This window comes from Apis dorsata, unplaced genomic scaffold (assembly GCF_000469605.1).
Source record: "Apis dorsata unplaced genomic scaffold, Apis dorsata 1.3 scaffold_465, whole genome shotgun sequence".
Taxonomy (NCBI): Eukaryota; Metazoa; Arthropoda; class Insecta; order Hymenoptera; family Apidae; genus Apis; species Apis dorsata.
Window position 1 is genome coordinate 327,981 of NW_006263705.1, and position 27,120 is coordinate 355,100.

General features: G+C 28.7%; 1 protein-coding gene across 3 annotated transcripts; it reads left to right on the top strand.

Annotated features, from left to right (window-relative positions):
• The first annotated feature begins 426 nt into the window (after window positions 1-426).
• LOC102677761 (low-density lipoprotein receptor 2) lies at window positions 427-27,059 on the top strand. Of its 3 annotated transcripts, none has more exons than XM_006619940.2 (9): window positions 427-1,112; window positions 22,478-22,537; window positions 22,841-22,935; window positions 23,125-23,220; window positions 25,054-25,179; window positions 26,032-26,118; window positions 26,225-26,307; window positions 26,621-26,728; window positions 26,787-27,059. In XM_006619940.2, exons 1-9 carry the CDS (start codon window positions 634-636, stop codon window positions 26,790-26,792), a joined length of 1,140 nt encoding a protein of 379 aa, XP_006620003.1. In that variant the 5' UTR covers window positions 427-633; the 3' UTR covers window positions 26,793-27,059. The 3 variants fall into 3 exon arrangements, with proteins under 3 accessions (XP_006620003.1, XP_006620001.1, XP_006620002.1); XM_006619938.2 differs by having other exon boundaries at window positions 26,803-27,059; XM_006619939.2 differs by having other exon boundaries at window positions 26,228-26,307; window positions 26,803-27,059.
• Window positions 27,060-27,120: the final 61 nt, after the last annotated feature.

The window sequence follows — 27,120 nt, forward strand, 5'->3', positions numbered from 1 at the left end:
ATTATTACAATAAGCGTCTTAGCGCAAAACTCAATGGTATGAATCAACAAAGAGTAAAGAAAAAAATGAAAAATACTATCGCAACAAGCGTACCCTTCGAGTTTCGCAATCGGTTCGCCCGGTTGTCCCATCTATCCTGAGGAACAAACAACACAGGCCCGTTGTCTCTCTATCCTAAGCCTTCTTGTCGAACGCGTGCAAGGATATGTAGGTGGTTAGTCGAGCGGTTGGCGGTGTATCAGGAGAGCAGACAGGTAGAAAGGAAACGGACAAAGCGGGACGAAGAAAGAGGCCTTACCGAGCAGTACAAGAAAGGAACGAGAAATGGGTGCGAGAGAGGACGAGGGGCGGAACGAGGATACGAGGAGAAAGAGAGAAAGAAAGAAGGATGGTGGGGTTGGTACGAGTTGTTCAAGCACGTGGGGCCTACTCCGTGTGTCTCGTTCAGTAGTGCTCTCGGTTGCCTTCGAACGATTTCGCACCGGATGTCCATCGTGCCTGTTCGACGTATCCATTGCGGCACGTTCTGTCGAACCTAGCCTCGATCAAAATAATCGAGAATGTGATCCATTTGTCGCGGCCGTAACCTGTAACCATCAGATATCGTTAAAATAATCAGAGGCTGGCTCAGAGATGGCTTTCGTATCGAAAAACCTTCTGATGTGCGCGTTTTTCGCTCTACCCGTGGCGATCTCTTCGATCGAGCACTCATCCAACAATGATCATCGAGATCTCACCGATCATAGACTCATCTGGCCGGTCTGGTTCCATGAAAAATTTGTTCGAGCTCGTCATGATCGTCATGATGATAAGAATTTTCAACAGAGCGTGGCGAGAAATTGGAGCAGGAACGATATGTTCCCCATGAGAAGCAGCTCGACGATCGCACCATCGATAATCGGTGGATCCAGGAATCGCGTGGAACAGCGCATCCACGAGCAACGAATCTCGAAACCGGAGAAATTTAGCGCGGTTGGGGAATACAGCGGCAGCAGGGCCATCGTTTATGCCGGTTATCACAACAATCATCGTCACCAGCAGAGGGAAGCGGTCACTCAGGGCTATCAGCATCGCACGACCACTGCGGCTACTTATACCAAGCATCATCCTGGGTGAGTAAGGTTTTTTAAAAATTTATTCGTGTTTCGATGAGTTTTTAATAGTTTTGTATTACTGTTTACGATTCATTCATTATTCTAAATAAGAAAAGTGCTGTAAACTGTGAATTGATGCTAGAAATTCTGGAAGAATGTATTTAAATTGTAGATTTATTGAGTTAGATTGATTTGTAATTGATAATTGTCATTATAGGGATTGATTTGAGATAATTGATAATTATTTTGTATAATTTTAAATCATAATTAGCGTTCCAGTATTCTTCATTCGTTAAAACGACTTCAAATCATTATTTTTATTATATAATATTATATAATTTACCTTTATTTAATAATTTATTATATGTTAATTCATAATCATACTTATTCTTGCAATAAATGGAAGCTTCGCCCAAACCTTCATTAAAAAAATATGAACATTCTAAAATTATAATAAGGTTAACAATCGTACAATATAACGAGTTAAACGAGAAGTCGAATAAATTAATTAAAATCTAAAAATGATTCATTCTTATAATCATAAAAAATATATACTCACAATTTATTCTTCTCCGACGCAAGGAAAAAAAAGCCTTTCTCTAGCTTCCGTTTTAAAATATATATAATAAAATCAGCATATGGATGCGAAGTCAGCATCGATCATAAGCAAATGTACTTTGTATTGCGAATATGAAGCAGGTCAAGAAGTACGTTTCACCGGATTGCGCAATAAAATGGGTCTGTATTTCCCATTGTGTCGGACGAAACGAAAGTCACATGTAAAACGGCTCGCTAAATTTTCCCTTAATCGATCGAAGGAGATCAATTTTCTCGCTCGATCCACCTACTTCCTGCTCCGAGAGAAGTTGACTTCACTCACCTCTTTGCATAAAACGGTGTATCGCCACCCTCGAGTCCGCGGACGTAGGTGTCCGGCATCGAATCAGCGAGAAGAATCGGAGCTAAATTCGAGCGGAAAACTTTACGATCCGGCGGACAAAGCGCAACTCACGCGTTTAAATGAGTGGACGCGCGCGGAACGATAATTTATAGTGCCAGTCCATAATCTTTCTCAGAATTTTATCGTCCGGTTATTATCGATTTGTGATCCATACTCGACTTTCATTTCGATTTTTAATCGCTTTAATTGCTTATCAATTAAAAAAAATGTTCTTCTTCTTTTTCTTTACTTCGAATTTTCGAACGTGTAATTTCAAGATTTGTGGTTATTTTGGACGTTAAAACTGTGAAATGGTGAATGGAAGATTAATTAATTTATGAATTGTATAATCCTTTTATTTGCCAAATCGTTTTGGTCGTAGGATTTTAATCGTATCGTTGGTGATAAAAGAATATGATAGCATACGATATATGTAGTTTTAATTTATAATAGGACCTAAAATTTCAGAAGGAGAAGTCAGAAATTACTTTTACGATGTTGTATTTGGTACAAAGTAAAATACCAAGTATTTTATCTACAGTTTTCACCTTAAATATCTTCCCCATGATTCATCCAGGAGATTATTTCTTCGGCTGAAGGTTACACGGTTTTGTACATTCGCTCGTAGAGAGTGGGCGATTTTTTATTGCGCTTATCTATTTAGTAGGAATATCAGGATAACGTACGTTTCCTTGCTGGAAATATTGTTGCAGTTTCTGAAAAATAAATAATTTACTAAGTACAAAATACACATGAATAAAATATTTAGAAATGATAATATTAAGATATTAATAGTTAGAAAAATAATAAATATTGATTTGAAATTATCGCTGAAAGATATTTAATTATTATTATTTTTTGCTAAATTTCTTCAAAATTGAGTAAAAAATGCTTTTCAAGAGACGTATGAATATTCGACATAGCAGAAAATGGAGCAAACATTTTTCATAGATGACAGAAAAATAGAAGTATAAATTTATATGAAATCAAATAAATTTATAGTCAGTATTTTATAAAAAAACTACTATTACGAGATAAAAACCAGTACTACTTTAATTTGCATTGAAATTTAACATATTTTAATAATTATTTTATAGTACCTGTCTAGATACGATATCTTTTCTACAAGAGTTTCAAATAACTTCTTGTCTTATTAACAAATTATTGAGATAAACAAGATAAAATGCATAATAAAATATTGATATTAAGCAACCAAACTAATAGAATCGTTAATTAAATGCAATTTGATTGCTAAATTGCTATCGATTCGCAATTACCAGAATTCCAATTTTCTCCACTAATGTTAATTCTCTCACCCTAATCGTGTTATACATAAATTATAAATTCATGAATTCAAACATATTGATGTACGTAACGCGACAATTTAAAGATAAATTTCACAAAAGAAGTATTTTCTAAAATTAGAAAAATTACGATAATTTATGAACATTAGAAAATCCAATATTGCCAAAGATTTTATAGAAGAATAACTTAACTTATACTTTTCTATTCAACTATATCAAACATTTACATTTACATTTTATTTACAATTGGTTTTCTATGACAAAAATTTAAATTACAATTATTCTATTTACATATAGATTTATCAGTATACCAAATTTCATCACAATCGAAAACTTATGTTTCTAAAATAACATTTGCAAGTCCATTTAGATAATTCTAGATCTACTTTCTCTACTGAATTTATTTCTAACACATACATCGATACTAATCTTTCATCAAAAGAATCGGCAATCTCGTTGACCGGTTTTAATTAATCGGCCGATTAATTATCTCGCGCGTAACGCGTTCCTCTGTCACGTGCAATTATTGGAATTGTTGGTACACGACGATGGCGGCTCCCCTTCGGCTAGCCTTAAAGGTTTCCGCATGATAATATTAGTTTCGCGCCGCTTCGAGCGAAACTGAAGAACGCCAATTAAATCGCCTGATTACTCGTGCATAACGACGATACTCGCTAGAAGAAAACGATCATCGTATCGATCATCTGTGGAAACCTTTATCGTGAACAATAATCGATGCCAGTTATGTGTTTCGTGTAGAAAACACGGAGAAAGATTGGTCGTAATGTCGGTAACGCGGTCATTAACGTCACTAACGTTGCGTCAACTCGACTTTTTGGTAAATTAAGAGGCAGTTAATGGCGGAACGCGCGTTGCACTTCGGTGATTTACTGGCTACGATCTCGGTGGTTCTTTTTGAGGTGGACGCGAAAGTGGTTTAACGTATGGGTGAATTTGCAAGGGAACTGGTGTAACTTTGTTAATTGAATTAGCCTTCAAAATGACATAAATGAATTTTCGAAGCTGCACTGACTGAAACTAACTTACATTTCAGTTTTTGGTGTGTTTAATGGTAATATGGAAAGTTTAGAATTTAGTTTAGGTAGGAGAAAAGTTGTATGTATCCGTTAGATACGAATAGAGTTTAATAGTATTTGCTAAATATTGATTTTGGAAGTTTAAAGAGAAATATATGTGATACTTAAAATAGTGACACAGTATTTTTGCTATAATATGTATCTTTTTGTATCCTTGATTTGGTCAAGAAAAAATTTGAATGTGACTTTTTAATAATATAGAGTTTACTAAATATTACATAGAATACTTATTAAATAATAGTTCAAAAAAAATAAATAATCAAATTTAATATTTGAAAAATGTAAAGAAATATTTATAATAATACAATTTTTTAATATTAAATATTTGATTAAAAAAAAGCTACTTGATACAGAAAGAAAAAAAAAAATTGACGATATTTTCAAAAGATTAATTTACAACGCATGCCTAAAAAGTAACTTTATTTTTTTAAAGAAATAATATATTCAATATAAATTGCTGGTAAGATAATGAGAGTTCTGAAAAGTGTTGAATGAGAATTAACCATATTAGGAGATATGCGTATAATCACAAATTGTTTTCTTAAGAACGAAATAATGGAAATTGGCTTATTAAATAAATAAAATATAATATTCCAGAAAAAAAAGCTTTTTTAAATGAATGCAAAGTCTTAAAATACCAATAATATTACTCTAATTAATAAATAAATTATTGTAATTAATATGATTGAAACTATAAAGAAACTATAAAAAAATTAATTTAAAAGATATTACTTTAAAAATTAATCTTTTATATTTTGTATATTAACTTATAAATTAATTTATATATTATAATTTATAAATTAAAATTATAAAATTGATTAATTTCAATATAATATTTTTCAATATAATTATTAATAAAACTGGATTTTTATTCTTAAAAGTCACGATTTAGAGAAGAGATTGATCTGGAATCTATTCTTAAAGATATAATTATATCACTATTTTAAGTTCATAATTTATTTTTAACATTTATATCTTTGAAACTTTATGTAAATCTGATTTCATAAATTTGTTTAAAATTTATTTAAAAAAATTTGTTCATACAATAACAAGTATAATATAGATATTGAATTATTTAAATAACTTATCCTATATTATAAATCCTATATTATAAATAATTTTAATTAATTCCATTAGTTTAAAAAAAATTTAAAAAAATCTTTTAAAATTATTTTTGAAATATTTAAAAACATCTCTCATGATTGAATGATCTTTTTCAAAATTTTGCAAATCTCTAATAATCTCTCATTATTTCAGTGACTAGTACGTCAAGGCAAAAATCTATGAAAATATTTATGATCCATCGGTTTCACGTAAATGCGACCATCTTTATCCGTACGAAACAAAGCTCCTTCCTTGCACGTACGCTAAAAGAAATGGTATACCGGTTCCCTCATTACTATTTAGCCTGAATGTGATAATTTAGCACGCGCTTACTATTCAATGCTCTTTCATTTTTCTCCTTTTGTCTTCTGTATCCTCCATTCTCTCAATCGAATTACAGTGGAACTCCATTTACCTGAAGATCATTTATCAGAACAAAATTTTAATTCATACTTGATTACATCAACTCTCATCGATTGAATTCATTCAATAAAATATAAAATCCTATTATTTGGACGAAATATTTATTTAATTGTTGTATTTAAAAATTATTAAAAGATATTAAAATATTTTTTTGCTACAAATGCTTATTGCTTTAATGTTATAAACAATGTTTTAATAGATGATTAATTAACTAAACGTTTAAATAAATGGATTTTATTGTATCTATATAGACACAAAATCAGAAATCAGAAGAGCGAAAAACTTGTCTACCAAATCGATCAATCGGCCATCATCGAGCGAAATTTTTTCATTTCCGTTGCTATAATAACACTTAAAACATGATTCAGACAACGAAAATCGACGATGTGATTCGATCGAGAATATAGAAGCAAAATTCGAGGTCGGATACATTAATCTAATGAACAAACTTGAATCGATTTCGAAGCACTATTGGACTTCTTATTGGATTGACGATACAAGTTGAAATCAATGGAATTAAGGATACAGAAAACGATTGTATATCAGAAAGAGTTATTGATTTTATTTCATAAATTTCTTAGTATTATTTTTTTCTTCTTTCATTTTTATTGTTTTAAATTAAAATCCTGTTAAATAGATATAAATCTAAAAAAGCATACAATCTCTATAACTAGATATCGTATTTAATAAAATATTCATCGATAAGCAAATGCATGTATTAAGCGTTGAATTATCGTTTATTCACAATCGAATTTTCTTTTCAAAAGTACTTGCTTCATTGAATAATTGATTGAAATATTTTTAAAGAAAAAGTCATTTGTTAGAACATCTTCCACGAATAGGTCCACTAACTCTTTGTAAAACTATCCCCGCATTGATCATTTTACACGATTGATCGATGGGCGTCGATAAGAGGAAATATGAATAATGAATGTATGAGCAGTTCCAAGTACCCCAGATAATAATCCTGCTATGTCACATCTTGGAATGATTGCACAGTTTACATTGCCTATATTATCCATCGTCTCTTACGTTGGTTTACGACATACAGATTGATCGATTGACAAATGGATTGAGCCGCGTGGAAATAGATGCAACTGTTATACACGTTGTCAAACAAGAGAAGCATTTGTTTTGTCCCTCGAATCGACACTGTTCTTCTGCAACGCAATTACCATTTTCCAATGACAGAGAAAAAACAGCGAATGGTTTAAAAAGAATCTTTCGAAAGTTTGTTAAATCATTGTTGTTCATAGCATGTCATGTTATGTCATATTTCAAAGAGATTTAGTTTTAGTTCATTTTTGATAGAAATTTTTGTGAAATTAAGAAGAACGATGATTATAGAAAATATATAACAAATATAAATAAAAATATTATTTAAGATGCATTAATAATCAATCATATAATATAATTTTAATCATAATATTATTAATTATGGGTCCTTATTCTTTATATTTTTCTTTATATTTTTATTATTATTCTTCAATTCTTATTTGCCAAAAAATCAAATATTTTAAATTAGAAGAATAATAGCTTAGAAAATTATCGTGTTGACATAAATTGACATAAATTATTAAGCAAAAGTTAATATGTTTATTTATCGATATATCAAGATTAAAACATTGTAGTTAAAGAGACACTTTAATCCTAATCCCATATCTAGTCGTACAATCATTATAATCATATTTCAAATGTAATATAGTGCAAATTTCTTTAAAAGAAAAGCATCTAATATACTAGACTACAACGTTAATGCACGACTGCTTGCATTCGTCACGTATCCGCTTTTGCAGTTTCATAATCGTTACTCTGCAATCGGCGTAGCAACATTCCCCCTGTGGATACTTTCGTGGCGAAGAGATTAATAGTTGGCATGGTTATTGAACCGCAACTAAACAAACAAATATGTGAGCCAAACTGGCTGGTTAATCACTTTTGACACACGTATCTAATCAGCTATTTAAAAATTTATACATCAAATTTTTTTCAATCTTGAATATATTTTAATAAATTTTTATAGATACTAATATAAATATATAATTATTTTTATACTGTATTTTCTCCTGAGGACGTAAGAAGTTTTAAAAACATATTACTTTGATACATGAAAATAGCGAACATTAAATTTTTCATTTTATAAGAAAAAGTGAAAAAAAAATATTATATGCTATATGAAATGAATTGAATAAACTTTCCAGCAATTGCTTTGAATAAAATATAAAATAATATAGATAGATATTGTATTATCTTAGTTATATATTAATTCAAAATTCGTTTCATATAGATGTCTGAATTTTATGAAAAAAATAAAGATAAAAATTGAGAGTATAATTTTTTCCAAATCAAAAATAATACAATATTATCTATTTGAAAGTTAAAATTTTCAATATAATGAAAAATATTTAAGTTCCTTCTAAAAAAAAAATTTTATATCATTTTTCATTTAATTTTAAATATTTCTTCATTTATTATTTCTTATACGAAACTATTTAAATAATTAAAAATGGTATATCTATTTCAATCTATTTGAATTCTTTTCTTTTTTTCTCGTGTTACCAGTACATCGAATAACGACGAGGATTTTCGTTTCAAAAGCTCGGTTGTTTGGTTCCATTTGGCGATCTGCCGGACGCATTTGTTAACTGGATTAACTGGCTTTAGTATTTCGAATATTTGGTAATTAATCGGCTCTATTCTTAACAAGATCGTGGGTTGGCGCGTGCTAGGGAAACCAGAGCAGTGGTAAAAGTTAATGGAACGTCAGCCGGAAGATAAATTCGCAACACGACTGCGATACAGCAACTTTTCTTTTTACATGTTACTATGAATAAAATAGAAAATATATTAATATAGAAATTGCTGGTCATTGAACTTATAATGCTTTAATTATTTAAGAATAAAGTGACAGTATCTTTTTGTTTTGGAGATAATTTATAATAAATTGGGTATTTCATTGGATGTATATCTATAAAGAAATTTAAAAAAAAAAAGAAAAGAGATTCAAACAATTAATTCTTTAATTTCTTTAAAGTAACATTTAACTTTATTTTTTTACTTCTTGGAAGAATTAATTAAAATGCAAAATATTTTAGGAATAAGATTTTAAAAATATTGATTCTTTGATACAATTCTAAATTAATTAAAGAAATACCTTCTTTAATTAAAGATCTAAAATATTGCTATTTACAATTTATTGTTATAGTCTCTCTTAAAATAATTATAAAAGATACTATATGTATCAAAATCACGCGGCACTTTAACGCGATAAGTTTTCTGTACGGTCATTTGCCGAGAAATGATCAGAGAGAATAAATAGCATACGACGATAATACTCCTTTATCTATTGAATTTCGCCACTATTTTCACTTGCTTTACGGCGCCATACGCGAAATAAATTCTACCAGCTAGCGATTCACGAGGTGATAGTATCCGATTCCGTCCACTTCCTCTCCTGTTTTTCATCCTTACGTTTCAATGTTTTCTAAACACATTAGATTGGATTTACAGCGCAATTGTATTCGATTTAATCCCGATGCAATTGGACAAAAGTTTTGAATCAGATCTCTCGGATGGAATTTTAGTTGGCAATGTATCTTAAATGATAGATCCTAATTTCTATTTATTCTTTATACTCTCATTTTAATCTCTTTTATTTTCTCTTATTTATGGTTTTAAAATTATAAATGGTTATAAATTAAATAATACATATAAGTATCATAAGATACATATGTATTACAATTTATTAAATCTTTATTAATATCTTTATTAATTTTAATTTAAAATAAATTTAATAATTATTTATTTCTATATTATTCGATATTTTTCTCAAATTATTTTATATATCCCATAAAATTTTTCACATAAAATTACATATACCTACACGAAAGTTTTAATTCGAAATTATAAGTTCGATTGGAAAAAACTATCTATCATACGTGAGAGTAGAAACATTCGCACATGGTCACGCATTGCACGTAATTCATATTCAATTACGGAGTTGGTCTGGTTCTCGAAAAAATATCAAGCCCCGTACGTGCGTGAAAACTATTCCTCGAGGTTTAAAAATGAAACGTCCCGGAGGTATTTTCTTTCTTACTTGATGGTTAGGAAGCCGAGCGAAATGTCAAATACCGCTCCTCCAGCGATTCAGCTTCTAATCTCAAGGAAGTCGCCGAGCTGCGTGGCATTCTGCCCGAGAGCAACAATGTCTTCTTTTAGCATGGCCCATTTGAGAGAATTCAAATCAAGGTCAAAATAAGCAGAGTACATTGTTCTTATCGATTCCATGTTCCATATTTTGTCATGTATCTTCCTCTTGAGCGAGATTTCATTTTTTTTATGGATGAATACACGGTTCATTTTCTCCTTTTTGAGTCTTTGTTTCTCATAAACGAAACAATTCTACAACAAAAATTAGAATTTTCACGATAATAGACTCTTGAAATTCTTAAATATTAAAGTTTTGGTATATTAGAATTCTAAAATATTAAAACAAAAAGAAAACATTGGTTTAATCTTTTAAAAAAAGCATTAAAATATTAGAGATTATAAATATTGAGATATTAAGATATTGAACAATATTGAAGAATCTAATCTACTCATTAAATATTGGAATAATATAATAATTGAATAAATTCAAATCATTTTCATATTGTTAAATTTTTAAAATAGTAAAATATTAAAATATTAAAAACATGTAAAGTATTGAAATATATCAATTTAACATTTTAATGCGATATTCTTATGATCAAACCAAAAGCATTTAAATTTTTTTTTCACTATAATCATAATTTTTAAGTTGTATCATTATTGCAGCACGAATCTTTAAAAATCAGATATTTATAATATGTAACAAAATGCTTAATAAACTATCTAGATTTGATTATCCTGTTTTCAAGTAGCTTCACATGTTCATCTATAAGATGCCCAAGTCCTTCTTTCAAAAAGAATTCGTAAATGATTCAGTCATTCCTCTTAATGGAACATCGCAAGACTCTTAAATGCCTCCAGGGAGGGTTTCGTGTCGCGACTCGCCACAAAACAAGTAGAAAGAAGGAACAACGCGAAATGACATTCCACGGATGCAAATAGAGCACGTCTTTTACACGTACGTTCTGGCGGGATCTCCTTTTATTTTCTTTTCGTTTCTGTTAGCGCGTACTGAACTGAGATAAACATAACAGCGCCGGCCATTCAACTCATGCGAAGGGATTCTGACTAGGCTTTGATGTTATTCCAAATTGTTTAACAAAGCTTAGATCATTTAATTGTTTATTTATAGCATGTGCAGAATTTAATGGTATAATATTGAAGATATTATATGAATTAGTATAAAATTGTCTGTGTAAAATTATGATGAATATTTTTAAAATTATGCGAATAAGAATATCCTTTTATATTAAAATAATTTGATTTTTTTGCATTTGTTTTTGTATCAATATAATATAATGTATAGATAATTGATTGACAATTATTATGTTTCAAAGATACATAGATAAATAATTATGTTTTAAAGAACTAAAAAGACTAAGAATTATGATTCTCGATTGGGAGAATTAATATAACTTCTTTTAGCGCCAAGATGATAAAAGTACAATTATATACTTTGTATGAGAAGCTTTATAAAAGCTATATAGAATTTTATTAAATTATTTGAAACTACTTGAAGATATAACGATAATATTATTATCAATATTTATTTTATTTCATAGTCTTATTTAAAATAGCAATTTCTTTAGTAATTTATACTATTATTAGAGCAATATTATGAAAAGATTTGAATACTATACTATATTATTAAATAAATATTAAATACAAAAATGTTTATGGAACGATCGATTTTGCTTCACGAAATAACATATATTTTGGTTATTGAAGAAAAAATAAATTTCGCACGATTACTAATATTAAAATTCAATGCTTGAATAAATTTACAGCGTTTAATAAGCTCATAAGCCTTTAAATTTATCATGATAAAATTATATAATCGGTAGTTAGAAGAGTACGTGCATCGTGAACGTTACATGCTCATCGATCAAAGGGCAATCACGAACATACAATTTCGCGAACGTGCTGGAATTTCGCATCAATTTCTATGGCGATTGTATGATCTATCAGAGATCAACGACAGATGGTATGTAAAAGAAATAACCAAGATACATTCAATATTATAGCACAAAATTCATTAATGGAAAATGAAACATAATCGACATTTATGGAATGATAATATATTTTTTTTATTTTATAAATTTTTTAAAATTCAATAATTTACACTATTTTTATCTTTGCTATAATATATATGTATAATTATATAATTTTAAAATGTAAATAAATATTTGATAAAAACTTCTTTTAAATCCCTATTATAATTTCGATTATAATTTTTATTATAATTAATCACTGCAAATTATATTGTCTTTTGTTTAAAAAATATTCGAAACAATATAAATAAAATAAAATATAGAAAAAATAGATAATAAGTCTCAATGTCCAATCATAAATCCAATCAACACTAAAATACACTTATCAATTCCCATTCGAGATTAAATATCACTTCTAATTCTTCTTCTAAAACCTGATCTTCTCTAATACGCTTTTTAGATTTATATCCTGTCACAAAAAGTACAAGATTCCTCGATAAAGATACCCAATAAAAAGTGACCGATGAACCAGGCCCAACAAGTTCCTGTAAGAAGGTAAAGAATGAAGGGTCGATCGGGAAGAAGGATGGTAGGCGCTTCGCTTAAATCCATTAGCGATGACTTTTTTCGCTCGTTGTTGTTCACAGCGAAGAAGTGAAAACTATGAGCAGAAATGGTGGGCGTGGATGGCGCGAGTAGCAAGGTTAAGGCCAATAGTGTTCTTTGATCCCTAGGGTGGTCGAAGCTGATGGTTATTCCACCATAAATGGCATTACGAATATAAAAAAAGAAGAAAAAAACAAAAAAAAAAAATAAAAAAAAAAGCAGCTTGGGCAGTTTGGTGGCACGGTAGGAATTCGTGGCCCCGTAAGGTCGTTTCTTGGATGGATCTTCTTGAAAATTCCCGGAGTCGGTTTATAGCCAGCATAAATGGACTTATCGTTGCCAAGTGTTCGAACGATGCGGTATCGATCGCACGATACCGCGCTATTGCTCCACGTTCCTGCGATTGCTTGAATAATTCATGACGATTCCTTTTCTTTCCTTCCTGTATGGTTCGCGTTATTGCGGGGTCCCATTAAATGATAATTCCGCGGTGTGTGCCTGACGATTTGCAATCGGCGCATTCGCAGAAATTGATAGCAGCGCGATGGTGTAACGGTGCCCCTTATTTTACTCGTTGAGAAAAAATCATGGAGAGAAGAGTTTAATATCCGTTTATTGGAAAGAAATTTTTATTAATACTCAATTAATTGAATTTTTATAGATTGAATTTAATCTTATTATATTATTATATTATTGTATCTATTACTTAACTTACTTATAATGAATTTGATGAACTTTTTAAATATTTTATATTCGTTATAAGATGACTATCACATGCAAATAGCATCAAATATTATTTTCGAAAGTTAAAGCAATAAAATGACTTAGAAATCAATAAATAATCAAGACTTTCTACACCGAATAATTTATCCCAGTTTTCTAAAATATTATTGAGGAAATGGTAATAGATTGAAAGCAAGCAATGGTAGGATATGTTATAACGTAAGTAACAATTTTAACGAACGATAGAGATATTTAGATTTTATTTGATAATGGGTGAATAACGATGAAAAATTTGTAACGTTGTGTGAAGTCAAAGGAAATGTATCACGAAGTAAGAGTACTTGTATTCTATGTACGTATGACAGTTCCAGTGATATATCATTGTATCTCGAAAGCGTAAGACGATAATTCATAACATAAGAAAACCTTATAGTATTCGATGTGTGAATACGGGTTTTCTAATCGAATAAGTGAAAGCTCGATGTAACAATTACGTAATCTGCCGTAAATGAAAATGATTTGCTAAAAAAATTATACGATATTCTGGAAATATTTGTAAAATTATTTATGAAGTATAGATTATATTTTCAGTTTCTATAAATTTAAATCTGATATTTATTTAGAATATCTGAGAAAAAAAATTTAAAAGAATATTTGAAATATTTAAATAAAAAATTTTTAAATACTTAATTTCTCTATTTAAATCACATGTTAACGATAAATATTAAAATATTCGATTTCATCACAATTAAAAATAGATTGCAAATCGATTTTTATTGCATTTTCTTTTCCTAAAATGTTTAATAATATTATTGCAATCTAATTCATATCGTAATTTTTCAATATTTCTAATAATATTATTATTTGCTACTTATTACTAATATATATGTATTTCATATTAAAGATAAGGCTTTAATTTATAAATTAAAGCCATTTATAATTATTATTCTTTATAATTGCTAGATTCAAAAATTTCAATTTATTTTAATTTCTCTGAATCTTTTTAATTTTTTAAACTTTTAATATTTAAAACGAAAAGTTGAATGAAATATAATATCAAAACTGAATAATTTTAATATTATATTTGGAAAGATTTATTATTGTGGTAAAATGATAAGTTGCAAACGATGCATAACGATGGAGATACACGTGCAGAATGATGAGCGGTAGCATGGCACTTATTGGCACCGCGTAGGCGCGTAATTACTTCTTCGGGAACCGGTAACCTGTCATCAAGTAATTTTGTAGTTTGGAAGTCTCGTTGGTTCGCACTATCAGCCTGCGGCTTCCGTCACAATATTGTGTATTCTGTGTTGAAAAATTGGAGGAATCGATCGCAAACAACGACAGGCGATTGACCGATTAGGATAATTTTATATCATATGCCGAGGATAAAATCGTTTTACTAGAAGAAGGCAATGTCGATACGATCGAAGACATTGCTAATTTATGTAAAGCATAGCTCAAGAAGCCACGAAATGCTATGTGATCTTGAATTTCGCGGAAAATTTAGCACGTTGCAAACCATACAATTTTTCGATTCGATTTTGCAAACATTACAAATTTTATGAAGATTATATAACGTGCTATAATGTTAAAATGAAATATCTATGTTAGTTTAGAAATGCATTATAGTAAAATATTATTGAATTATCAATAATGCTTAAAGAATAATATATTTTCTTTTCTTTTTACTGTTTTTTCATATGTTATATATGTATATATTTATATAGAATATAAAATTTAAAAAAAAACATTTATTTTTGTAAATTTTTAAATTTTAATAGAAAATTTATGACTAATGATTCACTTTTTGAAAAATAAATAATTTATTTTATTTAAGCCAATTCAATTTAATCATGTTTTTCTATCTACATTTAAAAAATATTTTAAATTTACAAAAATATAAAAGAATTATTGTGCATAATTGCTGGTTTAAATTTTATATTACTTTTTTCTGTAAGTCTTTTTTCTGAAATAAGAAATAAGAATTGATGAAGAACAAACAATCTATTTAAGAAAATATTCTTAAACATAAACTACTTATAGAAATGAAAAAAAAATTATAATAATATAATTAATAGTAAGTAATTGAAAAGAAAAAATAAAAAATTGCAAAAATTATTTTTTGAACAATTCCGAGAAAGTAAATTTTCGAAACCATTGTAAATAAATCAAACAAGATTGTTTGGATGAGGCTCAACATTAACGCTTTGCAAACTCTCGTTAATATATACAAGGGAGTGAGATTGTTTAGCCGATGGCGGATGGTAAAGGAAAAAGAAACGGTTGGCACGACTCCGTTACTAACGAGCACCACGCTCAATATCCTTAAAATTTGACTGCCCGATAAAAAGACTACTCTCTTTTCTTTCTGCGGCGTCGAAGGGGACCAGGGAAAAATATTCAACGAGAGGACATTGAACCCATTTGTCAGCCTCGAAAATAACTCCTTTGCTTTTATGATAAACCATCGCTATGCATCGCGGGTGTAGTTAACCGAGAGAAAAAATATCGTCTCCACGCTGCAACGAGAGTGCGCAGCAAAGAGGATGAGAAGAAGCTGTTAAGAATATTTCGGCCACATGTGCACGTCCAATAGAAATTATTTTCTGATGACGTTGCTCGACAGTATTACTTTCTCTTCATCATTTGCAAATACAAGGATGACGTTATTACAGATGCATACAAGAGTATTGAGAATCAATATGTAATGTGTGAATTTTGAAAAAGATATCTAACAATAGATGAATATTGGTAAGCTATACATATATTTATATGTAAATTTATATTTTGACAGGATAATAATTAAATATATTATTTGAATAATCAATAATTAATAAATAATTAATAATATAATTATTTATCGTATAAAAAATATTTAACAACTTATTATTGACAAATTACAAATTATCACAATTTTATATTTTATATTTACAATTAATCAATAATTTAGTTTATAAAATGTTTTTGAAACTTCATTTTTTTTACTGTCAAACTTGTTGCTTTTACATACAAGTACATTTATCAAAGTAACTTGAAACTGATAAATGATAGAATAATATTAATCCAATTGTGCAAAGGTATTCAATTTATTTATGAATCTACCAATCAAAATCTAATTCAAGAAGCCATGTATACTGAATTGACTACGCGAAAGCCATCATATATATATATATATACTGCAAATCGTTAACTGGATAGTCGTAACATTACTCGTCGTTTGCCAAGTGAGCCCCTTCAACGAGTAACCTTTCCTATGGCATCTGTATGTTACGATTCACTTCTCGCACGATGTTAATTGACACTGTGGAATTATTATCGCATTTGCATGCTGGACAGGGCACGACATACGTTCCATATTGCTTTATTTTTCCGATTTGCGCGCGCGTGTTCCATCAGAAAAAGAGACAAAAGAAACGGAAGAACGGAATTATTGCATCGTGTACGATTATCCACTCATCTATTAAGGAATGGTTTGAATTTTTGAGAAACCGATCATTTTGAAATAACTTGTCGATAAAATTGCATCGTTGTGATGAAATCTTTTATAAATCAAGCGTATAATGTCTGTTATCAATGTATAAATCAACATCGAAGGAATGTGTCGATCATGCTATTTAATCCGAATAGACATCCATGCTGTAAGTTTATAAATTGAATCAAAATAAAGGTAACTTTGATTAAGAATTTTTTTTCTATTTTGTTTTTGTAAAATAATAATTTAACAAGCTGAATAAATCACGTAATCGCCGAGTATTCATTAAGGAGTGACGATAACGAGTCTTTTAGTCTTTAGAAAGCTATCAAGAACAGATTTCCTCGTGATTAATTGACGAGACTTGGCTGGATAATGTGAATGACGTATGCAAGTAACGATGAAATATAAAGTGTCGCGAACTTGGAGACTGTGATACTTGCTTGATCGATCGTTACTGTTTGAAATAGCAATGACCGGCTATCATTCTATAGAATAATTTGTTTTAAAAACAAATTGTTTCAAACGAATTTTTTTCGAATTGTGTGTAACTCATTACGAATATTCTTTCATTATGTACAAATTTACAATTAATTAAAAATATCGATTGAATTGATTTCAAATCTATTCATTCGAAACAATGAATCTTTCTTGGATGTTTATATACTTGTTGCAATTATTGCACTCATTGAAAATTGAAACCGTGAAACGTGAGTCATACACTTCCGTCGACAAGAATAGTGTAAAGTTCATAAGATCATATAATAAAATGCTGATGCTTATCACTGTTGGTGACATCACAATGAACGTGCAAAGCGTGTCGTCACGATCACGACATCGCGCGACAACAAGACATTTTACTGGCATGTGGTGATAACGCTTTTTGCTCTGAAAATTTACTTTGTATATCTGTGATTATGCGCGCAGTTTACGAGTATTACTAGGGGAAAGTGGGACTGATATTTATGATTCAATTAGAAATCGATTGAAGATACGAAATTAATTGATACTAATTGTGTATATATATATAAAGCATTCCGATTAATGTATACGATATGTTATTGTGTTTCTCGCAATTCCCGTAAAATTAATGTAATAAATTTTATTTGTTGTATTTTCGAAACTAACAATATGTTATATTGTATCTATAATGTATCTATGATTGATTTTATAAAGATATGTGAATTAATTAATTTAATTATCAATCTATTGTATTTTCTAATATCATATCTAATATCTAATGTTTAGTTTATTTTTAATATATACCATAATACTTATTTTTAATATCATTAAATTCATTTTATCTATTTTAAAGTTCAATGTTCTAAATCTTCAAAAATCATATATTCACCTATCCTCGTGAAAATGTCGGTCGTGAGCAATAGATAATCAATCGAACAAGGATAATAACGAATGACCACCATAACTCTATTCTCCTGTGGCGCAACTAGATGCAGAAAACATGCGAGATCATCGTTAAGGTTTCGGAAGTGTATCTAAAAGAGAGAGTCACAGACACGCGAGCCATCGATATGTGGTAATTCATTGAAAATTTATCACCTCGAAGAAGCTTTCGAACAGTATCACGCGACGGCGCCTTCGTCCGCTCGACATCGCTAATCGACGTTAATTTTATTACACACGACTCCTTCGTATATTTCTTCACCATTTTTCTCTTCCTTGGCTGGTTCTTCGCTAACGGAGAAAGTTCCTAGAACACGTTAGAACTACTCACACTAAATGAACTTAAGACCTGCGCGATGAAAAGCGAAATGCTTTGGAGTTAGATAGAATTATATAGGGTGTCACGATTCTTCAAATTTTTTCACTAATTTTATGAGAAAATATTTTGAACGAAAATTAATTATTTCACTAAATAATTGCATTAAACCATCATATATTTTTGATTTTAGAGAATAATGTCAAGAAGAATTGAATAATTTATTATGATCATAAAATGATCTTGAATTCTGGATTCATTTCATAGGAATATTAATTTAAATTTATTTTTTAAAGATATTTTAAACTACAGCGATTATTATGCACAAAAAGTCATATTATGATATCATGTTTATAACTTACAGTAGAAAAACTTCATAGTTGCATTTCTTTCTTTCTTTTTTTTTTCGTTCTGAACAAGTTTTTAGAAAATAATTCATATAATATGTTACTGGATAGAGAAGTGACATTTTCAGAAACCAGTAGTACCAATCATTTCATTAGCAGAAAATCAACGTAATCCGTAAACTGTACATTTACTACATGTTATTTTCAGAAATCGTTCGCGAATGTGCATCCAACTTGTTTGTTTCTCTCGTTCAATGTCGTGGATCGACCATGTTGGACGTTATCAGTACGACGTTCAGTATGGCCACCCGAAGCACACGAACCAGTATTCCCACGCGAATGTCCTCCGAACCGTATCTGAATCTCCGTCTCTACGTGTTCCAAAGTATTTTTCTGGGAATGGAAACGATTTGATGTGTACCTCGTCTCGACAGCGAAAACATACATTTTTGCGAATTACAATGATCTGTACTGTCGCGAATACATCGCGATCATCGACCGTTGCTCGGAAACTTATCGCGTCGTCCAAAGTTAAATAGAGTATTATCCACGTGGGCGTTCGAAGGCATCCATAATTTATTAGCTTGATCTTGGAATATCGAATGCTCTAAGAACTCAAGGAGCTTAAAAAAAATATAAAAATACTTCTATTCGTTTATTTTTATATTTATATCGAAGAAGAAATTTCTATTTCTTCTTCCTTGAGAAATCTAAGAATTTAATAAAAGTATTTTTATATCTTTTTTATGATAGAAATTATTTCTTATTTTTTTATTTTTTTTATAATTTAAATCGAGTTTAAGAAATAAAAGAACTTTTATTTTCTTTTCCTTTAAATTTTTAATTTTTGTTTATGCTTTTGCTATGTAAATTAGAATCATTTTTGTAAAATCATATATGAATTTCATGGATTCTTTGAAGAAATTTTTAACAGAAACAATATATGTCATGTGCAAATTCTATTCTATTACTACCCATGAAATAGATTCAAGGGGAATGAGATAATGTCAGACACACTACCTGTCTGACGGAACCCACACGATTCACTAATCTGAATCACTTGTCGCACTAATCCCTTTAATCTTTACAGGCACAGATAATTTGTAGGCAAATACAGCATTCATCTTTAATAGACGATTTACCAGTATCCTTGTCCTTGTTAAAGACCTCATTTTGTTCTGCATACCTGTCGGAAGAATATAAGAATCTTAGAAGAAGAAAACAATTGTTTTTTGATAATTATATTTTAGATTTTACTAATATCTATCTAAATCTAGATATTCTTTGTTAAAATTCATTATTAAAAATTTTTTTATACTATTCTTTCTAAGAAACTGCCGTTATGTTAACATACAGTTTATTTTCTCTTTTACTTAAAATAGCATCTCATTAATCATTTTTCTTATTTCATTTTCAAATAACAAATGAAACTAACTAATTTAACTTTTTAACTTTTGATTAACAATATAAATACCTTAAATACAGCATATGTAACTTATTTCTTCCTGTAATTAAATAATGCATAATTTATCGCCAATAAAAAGCGAAAATTAATATGTAGTCAAGATATTCATTTCTGAATTAAGACTTCTTATCGCCCCAAGACAATTTTAACGCATATCAATAAGTAACCTATGTTCGTACGATTCCTTCACGCCCTTGGCATGTGTTCTCCATGAACAAAATGGCGCACAGGGCAAGAAAAGCAAACGTCTCACGATGAGAAGCAAGTGGTCGATGTTGCGACAGTAAATGTCGTGTCGCGTTTCAACGTACATGACAGGGACAGGCCGAGATGCAATTTTCTTGCGAGTCCAACGATGACGAAGTGGTTTCACCGCGTGGAATCACCTCTCGTCGCCCAATTATGCGAGATCCTTGCGCGTCCATGCGCAATGAATCGACCCGTCTTCTCTCATTTGTGCAATTTCTACCCAAGACACTGAATCGCCAAGAGAAAACAACGATTTCAATGGACAGGATCGTCTGGGATCGTCTTCTTCTCATAGAGGTTCGATGTTGTAACATTTGTCTTCAGTGTTTCGAATGTAACGAGAAGATTAAGAACGAAGATAAAAGTAACGAGAGATGTAAATTAATGAAAATTTTTAATATTATGTTTTTGAAGTTAATATAGATGAAAAATTTGAAATAAATAAAAGAATGGGAAGAAAAACAATCAGAGAAATTAAGATATTAATTATAATTATGTATGTGATAATTAATCTATACATGTTGATGTATTTTCATTAAATTTAATGTAATGGAATATGTTTTGTATCTTTATGTTTTGTATCTCTAAAAAAAAAAAAAAATAGGATAAATACTAAAGCGAGATAAATACTTAAGATCTCATGTAGATGTTATATTCTGTATGTATTTCTCATTTTTGAAGAAATTCCCATTCATTTCTGATTTCTAATTCTCATTTCTAATTATGAAATGCTATATCTTATTTTAACTAATTTTCTTATTACGATGATCATAATTTTTATCATTAAAGGAAAAATGTTAATTCCTTTTAAAAAAATATATTAAATTGAAAACAAGAATAATGTTATTAAACCATTAACTAAATTAGCTAAATTAACTGTAATTAACTGTAATTAAAGAACATTTCATTGAAATAACTTATAATTAAAACTAATCAATGTTTCAGAATATAAATGATACCTTTGGAAAATGTTCAATTACGATGATCCTCGGGCGTTTATATAAATCTAAGCTTCTTTCATTTATGTAATTTTATGTAACAGGAAATATTCAAGTATAAAGAGAAAGGAATGATTTCAATATATCTATCATCATAATATTATTTTTTATATCAATTTGAATAAACACATGCAATAGCATTTGAAAGTTGATTTTCACAAATTTCTAAAAATCAAATGGAAATCATGTCTTTTTATCAATTGCTATTAAAAAATTAATAAAAATACAAATAAAGGAAGAAATTTATATTTTGTATAATTGATTTAAAACAAGCAAAACAAAAGTTGATTCAAAATTATTTCAAATAAAATTATGAATATTTATTGATTAATCGAAATCGATTATCAAAAAAGATCAATTACAAGAAGCAGTCGAATAATTTTTTGATACAGAATGACAATCATCTTGAATTTCTTTTTATAATTAAAAATTTGTTTTTAAACTCTGTCATTCATATCGAATCAAAATTTAAACGTAATTGTCAAAATTATCCTCTTTGTATTCCATATCGTTTCGACGATGTAAATAAAGTTTCGGATTTCAGACTGTGATCGCTATCAAAACAATCGATTCATTAATTTAATTTTATCTTATCACCGTTTAACAATGAGTGTATATAGATGGCATAAATTTTAATAACAAATGTAAAGCTGAGAATATTTACCTGCTCTAAAATACATCGAAGAGGATTTTTGTTGAGTAACAAATGTGCATGAGATATCATTTCTTTTTTGTATGTAAAATATGTTTTTGTATTAATAGATTGTTCATTTCTTTGTGTTTTAGAAGACGAGTTTGCACCAGATCGATCCCCAGTTCTGTTACTCATCATCATCGAAAAGTTAGGTAACGTGAATTTTTTAAAATGAAATATTTATCTTTAAAACTCCAATTTTTTTTTTAAATTTAATATTTTGCGTATTCAAAATAATTAAAACTATATTAAAATCATTAACTACGCTTTAATTTTGAGACAACTAAAACATTTAAATTTAATAGAAAAAAATTTTACAAAACAGAATTTATTCCAGTAAATTTAATTACAAGAATGTTACCTCTTTCTAAGAATTAAATTTATAATTTTAAGATATAAGAAAAATATTATTTATTATAATAATGTACGATGAAATTGTATTCAATTGTTTTTAGATATCTTAATATATTTAACATTGAGACACCTTCCATTTTCTTATGCTGCCCTGGATGGACGCAGGCAACTCACTTGAGTTTTGGATGCAATAAACGTAAATAAATTGTCATAATTATCATAATAATTTCTTTTTATTATTAATAAAGTTCATTTATTTTATATATATATAATTATTAAAATATTATTACATATACATTTTAAAGGCTGATGTAATAATAAATATCTATTTATTAAATAATAAATAATTATATATCTATGTAATCTAAATTTAATTACCTTTTAGCTATTTGCCCTTCTCCATGCTTGAACAGAGGTGTGTGTACTTCTCCTGGCAAGTGTACGTGTCCCAAAGGATTTACAGGCAACCAGTGTCAGACAGGTATATGTAATAAGAAAAAATAAGTCAATTCTAAATTATCGATTCGAATTTTACAGTTAATCAAAACTATTTTAATGCTTTTCAATATTGTTAACGACTTCATTGACTTTTTAACAATCATGTTTTATTAAATTTCATGTAACAATGTACATATTAATTTCATGTAAATATCAACTCAATTACATCATTCAATCATGTGCAGCGATATAGAATGTCAAATAATAATGCATTCAATTTGCAAGAAATACATATTACATAAAAATTCTTGAAAATTCCCAAAAAATTATTCTATTATGCTTTTATTATAGATATATCTGAAATGAAAAAAAATATAATTAGAAATCGTTTTTTATAAATAACAAAATGAAAAATATAAATTTTTTAAAGATAATATATAATTAAATCTTCGTTACGACAAATTTGAAGCGCAGAATGTTAAGTAATCATGTTAAGTAATCCATACTTAAATATATTTCTATTAGCAATGAAAAATATTTTTTTCTCTTCATTCACTTTTTTTTTAGAGAAAAAGTATAATTATTGACTGTATTTATTTATTGCTATTCAAATCATGCGTATCATGCGTAGAAACCTATGCACTGTAAATTTAAAATTCGTTAATATAAAATATTTTCTATTCACTTCAGTCTCAAATTCAAATTCCAAATTTTAAATAGTGATCAATAGTGATCAACAATGCTCCTTATCTAAGCTAGGCTCGAAATACCATAGAAGCAAACAAACCTCCGCAAAGTTAACGAGGCAAACAACGAGCGCCGTTAAATCGTAAAATATATGTGATCGATATTTGAGGTAGAAGCACGTCCTCGTAGCCGAGATCGTTAAGCGTAATTAAATTGACGTAGACCGATACGCAGGTCGATAGCATTGTGCGAATACCATACCGAACGTATTGTGGTATCCGGCAGCTGGGCTGCTTTCGATAGATTTACGAGCGATTTCATTAAGCTATGCGGATGTTCTAATTACCGGGGCGAGGTAAGTCGTGTTAGTGAACCGCTTTTGATTCAATAAAAAAATCCTTTACGAGAGGTTTTAACCCTCCCAAGAAGATATCCTTGAAATTTACAATAGCTACAGCGCGTTGTTCAATTATGATAAGATCTTCCTGGGTTTTACGAGCTAATTATGTATTTCTTTAAGAAATATTTTACTTTAAAAAATATTTTTTTTTTACACCGAAAAAAAAAAGGAAAGAAGAAATAGAATGATTTAAAGAATTAGAAATTTGATGCGTGATTAATTTCTTCTTAAAAAAATGTTTTCTTTTGTTATACTATAAAACATATGGAATATTTAATACATATGAAATTTATTTAAACTATCAATTATAAATATCAATTAAACAATGATTAAATGAAATATTAAACATAATAAATAAAAAAAAATTTTTTTCTATTTCGCTTTCCAAAATATATTTAAATTATAATTAAAATACGTAATGAAATAAAAGTCATTTATATTAAGTTTTAAACTTCTTGTTTCATAAAAAAGCAAATCTTTCTTTTTTTTTCATATAATTACCTTATTATGTTAATCAATAAACAACTTATTTAAATAATATCACTAATCCTTATCTTTTGTCATTCACTAACTCAATGACTAAATTTCTTACAGTAATTTTTACAATAAAATTATCGAATGAATTTTGAAATATTTGATTAATGAAACTTTACATTGTGATGAATTTGCGCAATACTCTTGACTGGAAACAGAAAGATTTCGCGATGGATCAGCTACTATCACGCAGCTGTCACGTTTATGCAATTAATTTTTGCATGAATTAACATAACTTGTCCACCAACATTACAGATATCGACGAATGCGTGACAGAGAAGCCCTGTGATCAACTTTGCAGAAACCTACCCGGAATTTATGAGTGTTATTGCAGACCTGGTTTTCAATTACAAAAAGACGGCCAATCCTGTCGAAAGAACGGTGAGTAATTGTTGAAGAAGTTTTATTCTACTCTCCCAAAGACAAATTCGTTTTTGAGATCTCGACAGTGACTAATAGAGTATTAAAAAAAACAAGAATTATCAATTTTAAAGCTATTTAAATGCTATTCACGAAACACGTTGGTAACACCAGTGAACAAATTTTTAAATAGCTTCTTGTTGTTTTGCTCAATTCTAGCTTTTGGAATTTTAGATAAGATAAAAATCATGTTATTTTTATCGAAGAAACAACAATATTTCGTTGCATCTATTCTCATTAATCTTGAGTTTCAATGCCATTTACACGAAGTTCGACTCTGTGAGATATATTTAAAATGGTATTCAAGTTCAACATCGGTTAAAATTGTCTTGGAAAACAGAATGAAACATGGTACAGTGACATGAATTTTAAGGTTGAGTGAGTTCTGATTTAAATTATGATCAGGATATTGCGAAATTCATGTCGACTGTGATGAATATATATCAGAAATTAAACTTAATGAACGTTCTAAAAATCTGTATAAGAAAATAATAATTTTTTTTATTGATAATAAAGAATGTAAAAAATATGGAAAATTAAAATAAAATATTTAATTTCATAAAATAATAAAATAATAATAAAATCAAAACTATAAGAGAAGAATGCTTTTACAACAAAGCAATCATTAAGTAAATTTATTAGAACTTTTTTTTTAATTTTTGAAAAATCAAATAAAATTCTATTTATCATAATGATGCATCATGTTCTCACTCAATAAATATTTTGCACAGAAACTTAAAAGAACTATCTTTAAGAATAGTTTGCTTTTGGATTAGATTGCTTTTATTTTAATTACAAATATATTTTTTTTAGACACTGAAGACACTGCATTCGAAGCTCGAGACTTGGAGAATGATTTTCCGCGAATAACAACAAGACGTCCATTAATCTCACCACATGGTTCATAATTACAGATTTTTTCTTCTTTTATTTTCATTATTATTTGCATAAATACAAGAATATTTTATATTTCATTGAACAATAATATAACAATGTTTTATTGCAGATAATGCAGAAAATGAAGTAGTTGATGGTGATCTTGATCAGGAATATGAGTTTATTTTAAAAAGGCTCACCAAGCTCGAAAAGGTATGTCGAATAATAATCGTATATGTATTATATTATAATATATGTATTATTTGACTTGTAAAAAAGAAGCACTTTCGTTCGATGATAAAAAAACGAATGCAGTGAGTTAATTTTTTTCTTATCTTTAATTTTATTTTATTTTAATTGTTTGTTTTAATTGTTGTGAATATAAATTGACTATGTAAATTCTTGAACAGTTCAATAATTTTGAATAGAAAGATGCACAGATAATTCTACGTATTCGTAGATTTTCTAATATATTGAAATTAATTTTAAAAATTTATGATAAATAAAATTTATATTATATTTTTAGCAATTTGCAACAGGAAGGAAAAGAGATACTGAAACAACAGAAATGAGTGTCAAAGTTGCATCAGTTGTTGAAAGTATCAATGAAATGAAAAGAGCCATTGAAAATGTGGTTAGTATTTAAAATATACTTGTAAAATAATTTATAAAATATAAAATATTGTTTAAAGCTATAATATTTTACAGCAAATTATGCAACAAGAAATATATGAAATGAGAAGCAAATTAAGAGAGTATGAATTAGAGACAAGGAAAATGCAGCACTTAACGAATAAAGTAATAGAACTGGAAAATCGTTTAAGATTACATTGCAAATCAGCAATAAACAATGGTTTATTGAATTTTTAATGTCACTATAACGAAACAGAAGAGTGTTAAAAATATTGGGCATTGCCCATAGATGTAATATTATGTAAGAAAATAAAATTGTATTATCACTGCCATTTTTTTAGCTTATATAATATTTTAAAATGTAATAGACTTTACGGAAATGTAACTTAAACA

Bases quoted from the DNA above. Each gene is read 5' to 3' on its own strand.
- LOC102677761 (XM_006619938.2), top strand. From the start codon at position 634: ATGGCTTTCGTATCGAAAAACCTTCTGATGTGCGCGTTTTTCGCTCTA. The intron at 1,113-22,477 runs GTGAGTAAGGTT...TTTGTGTTTTAG, and splicing joins TATACCAAGCATCATCCTGG to AAGACGAGTTTGCACCAGAT. The intron at 26,729-26,802 runs GTTAGTATTTAA...AATATTTTACAG, and splicing joins AAAGAGCCATTGAAAATGTG to CAAATTATGCAACAAGAAAT.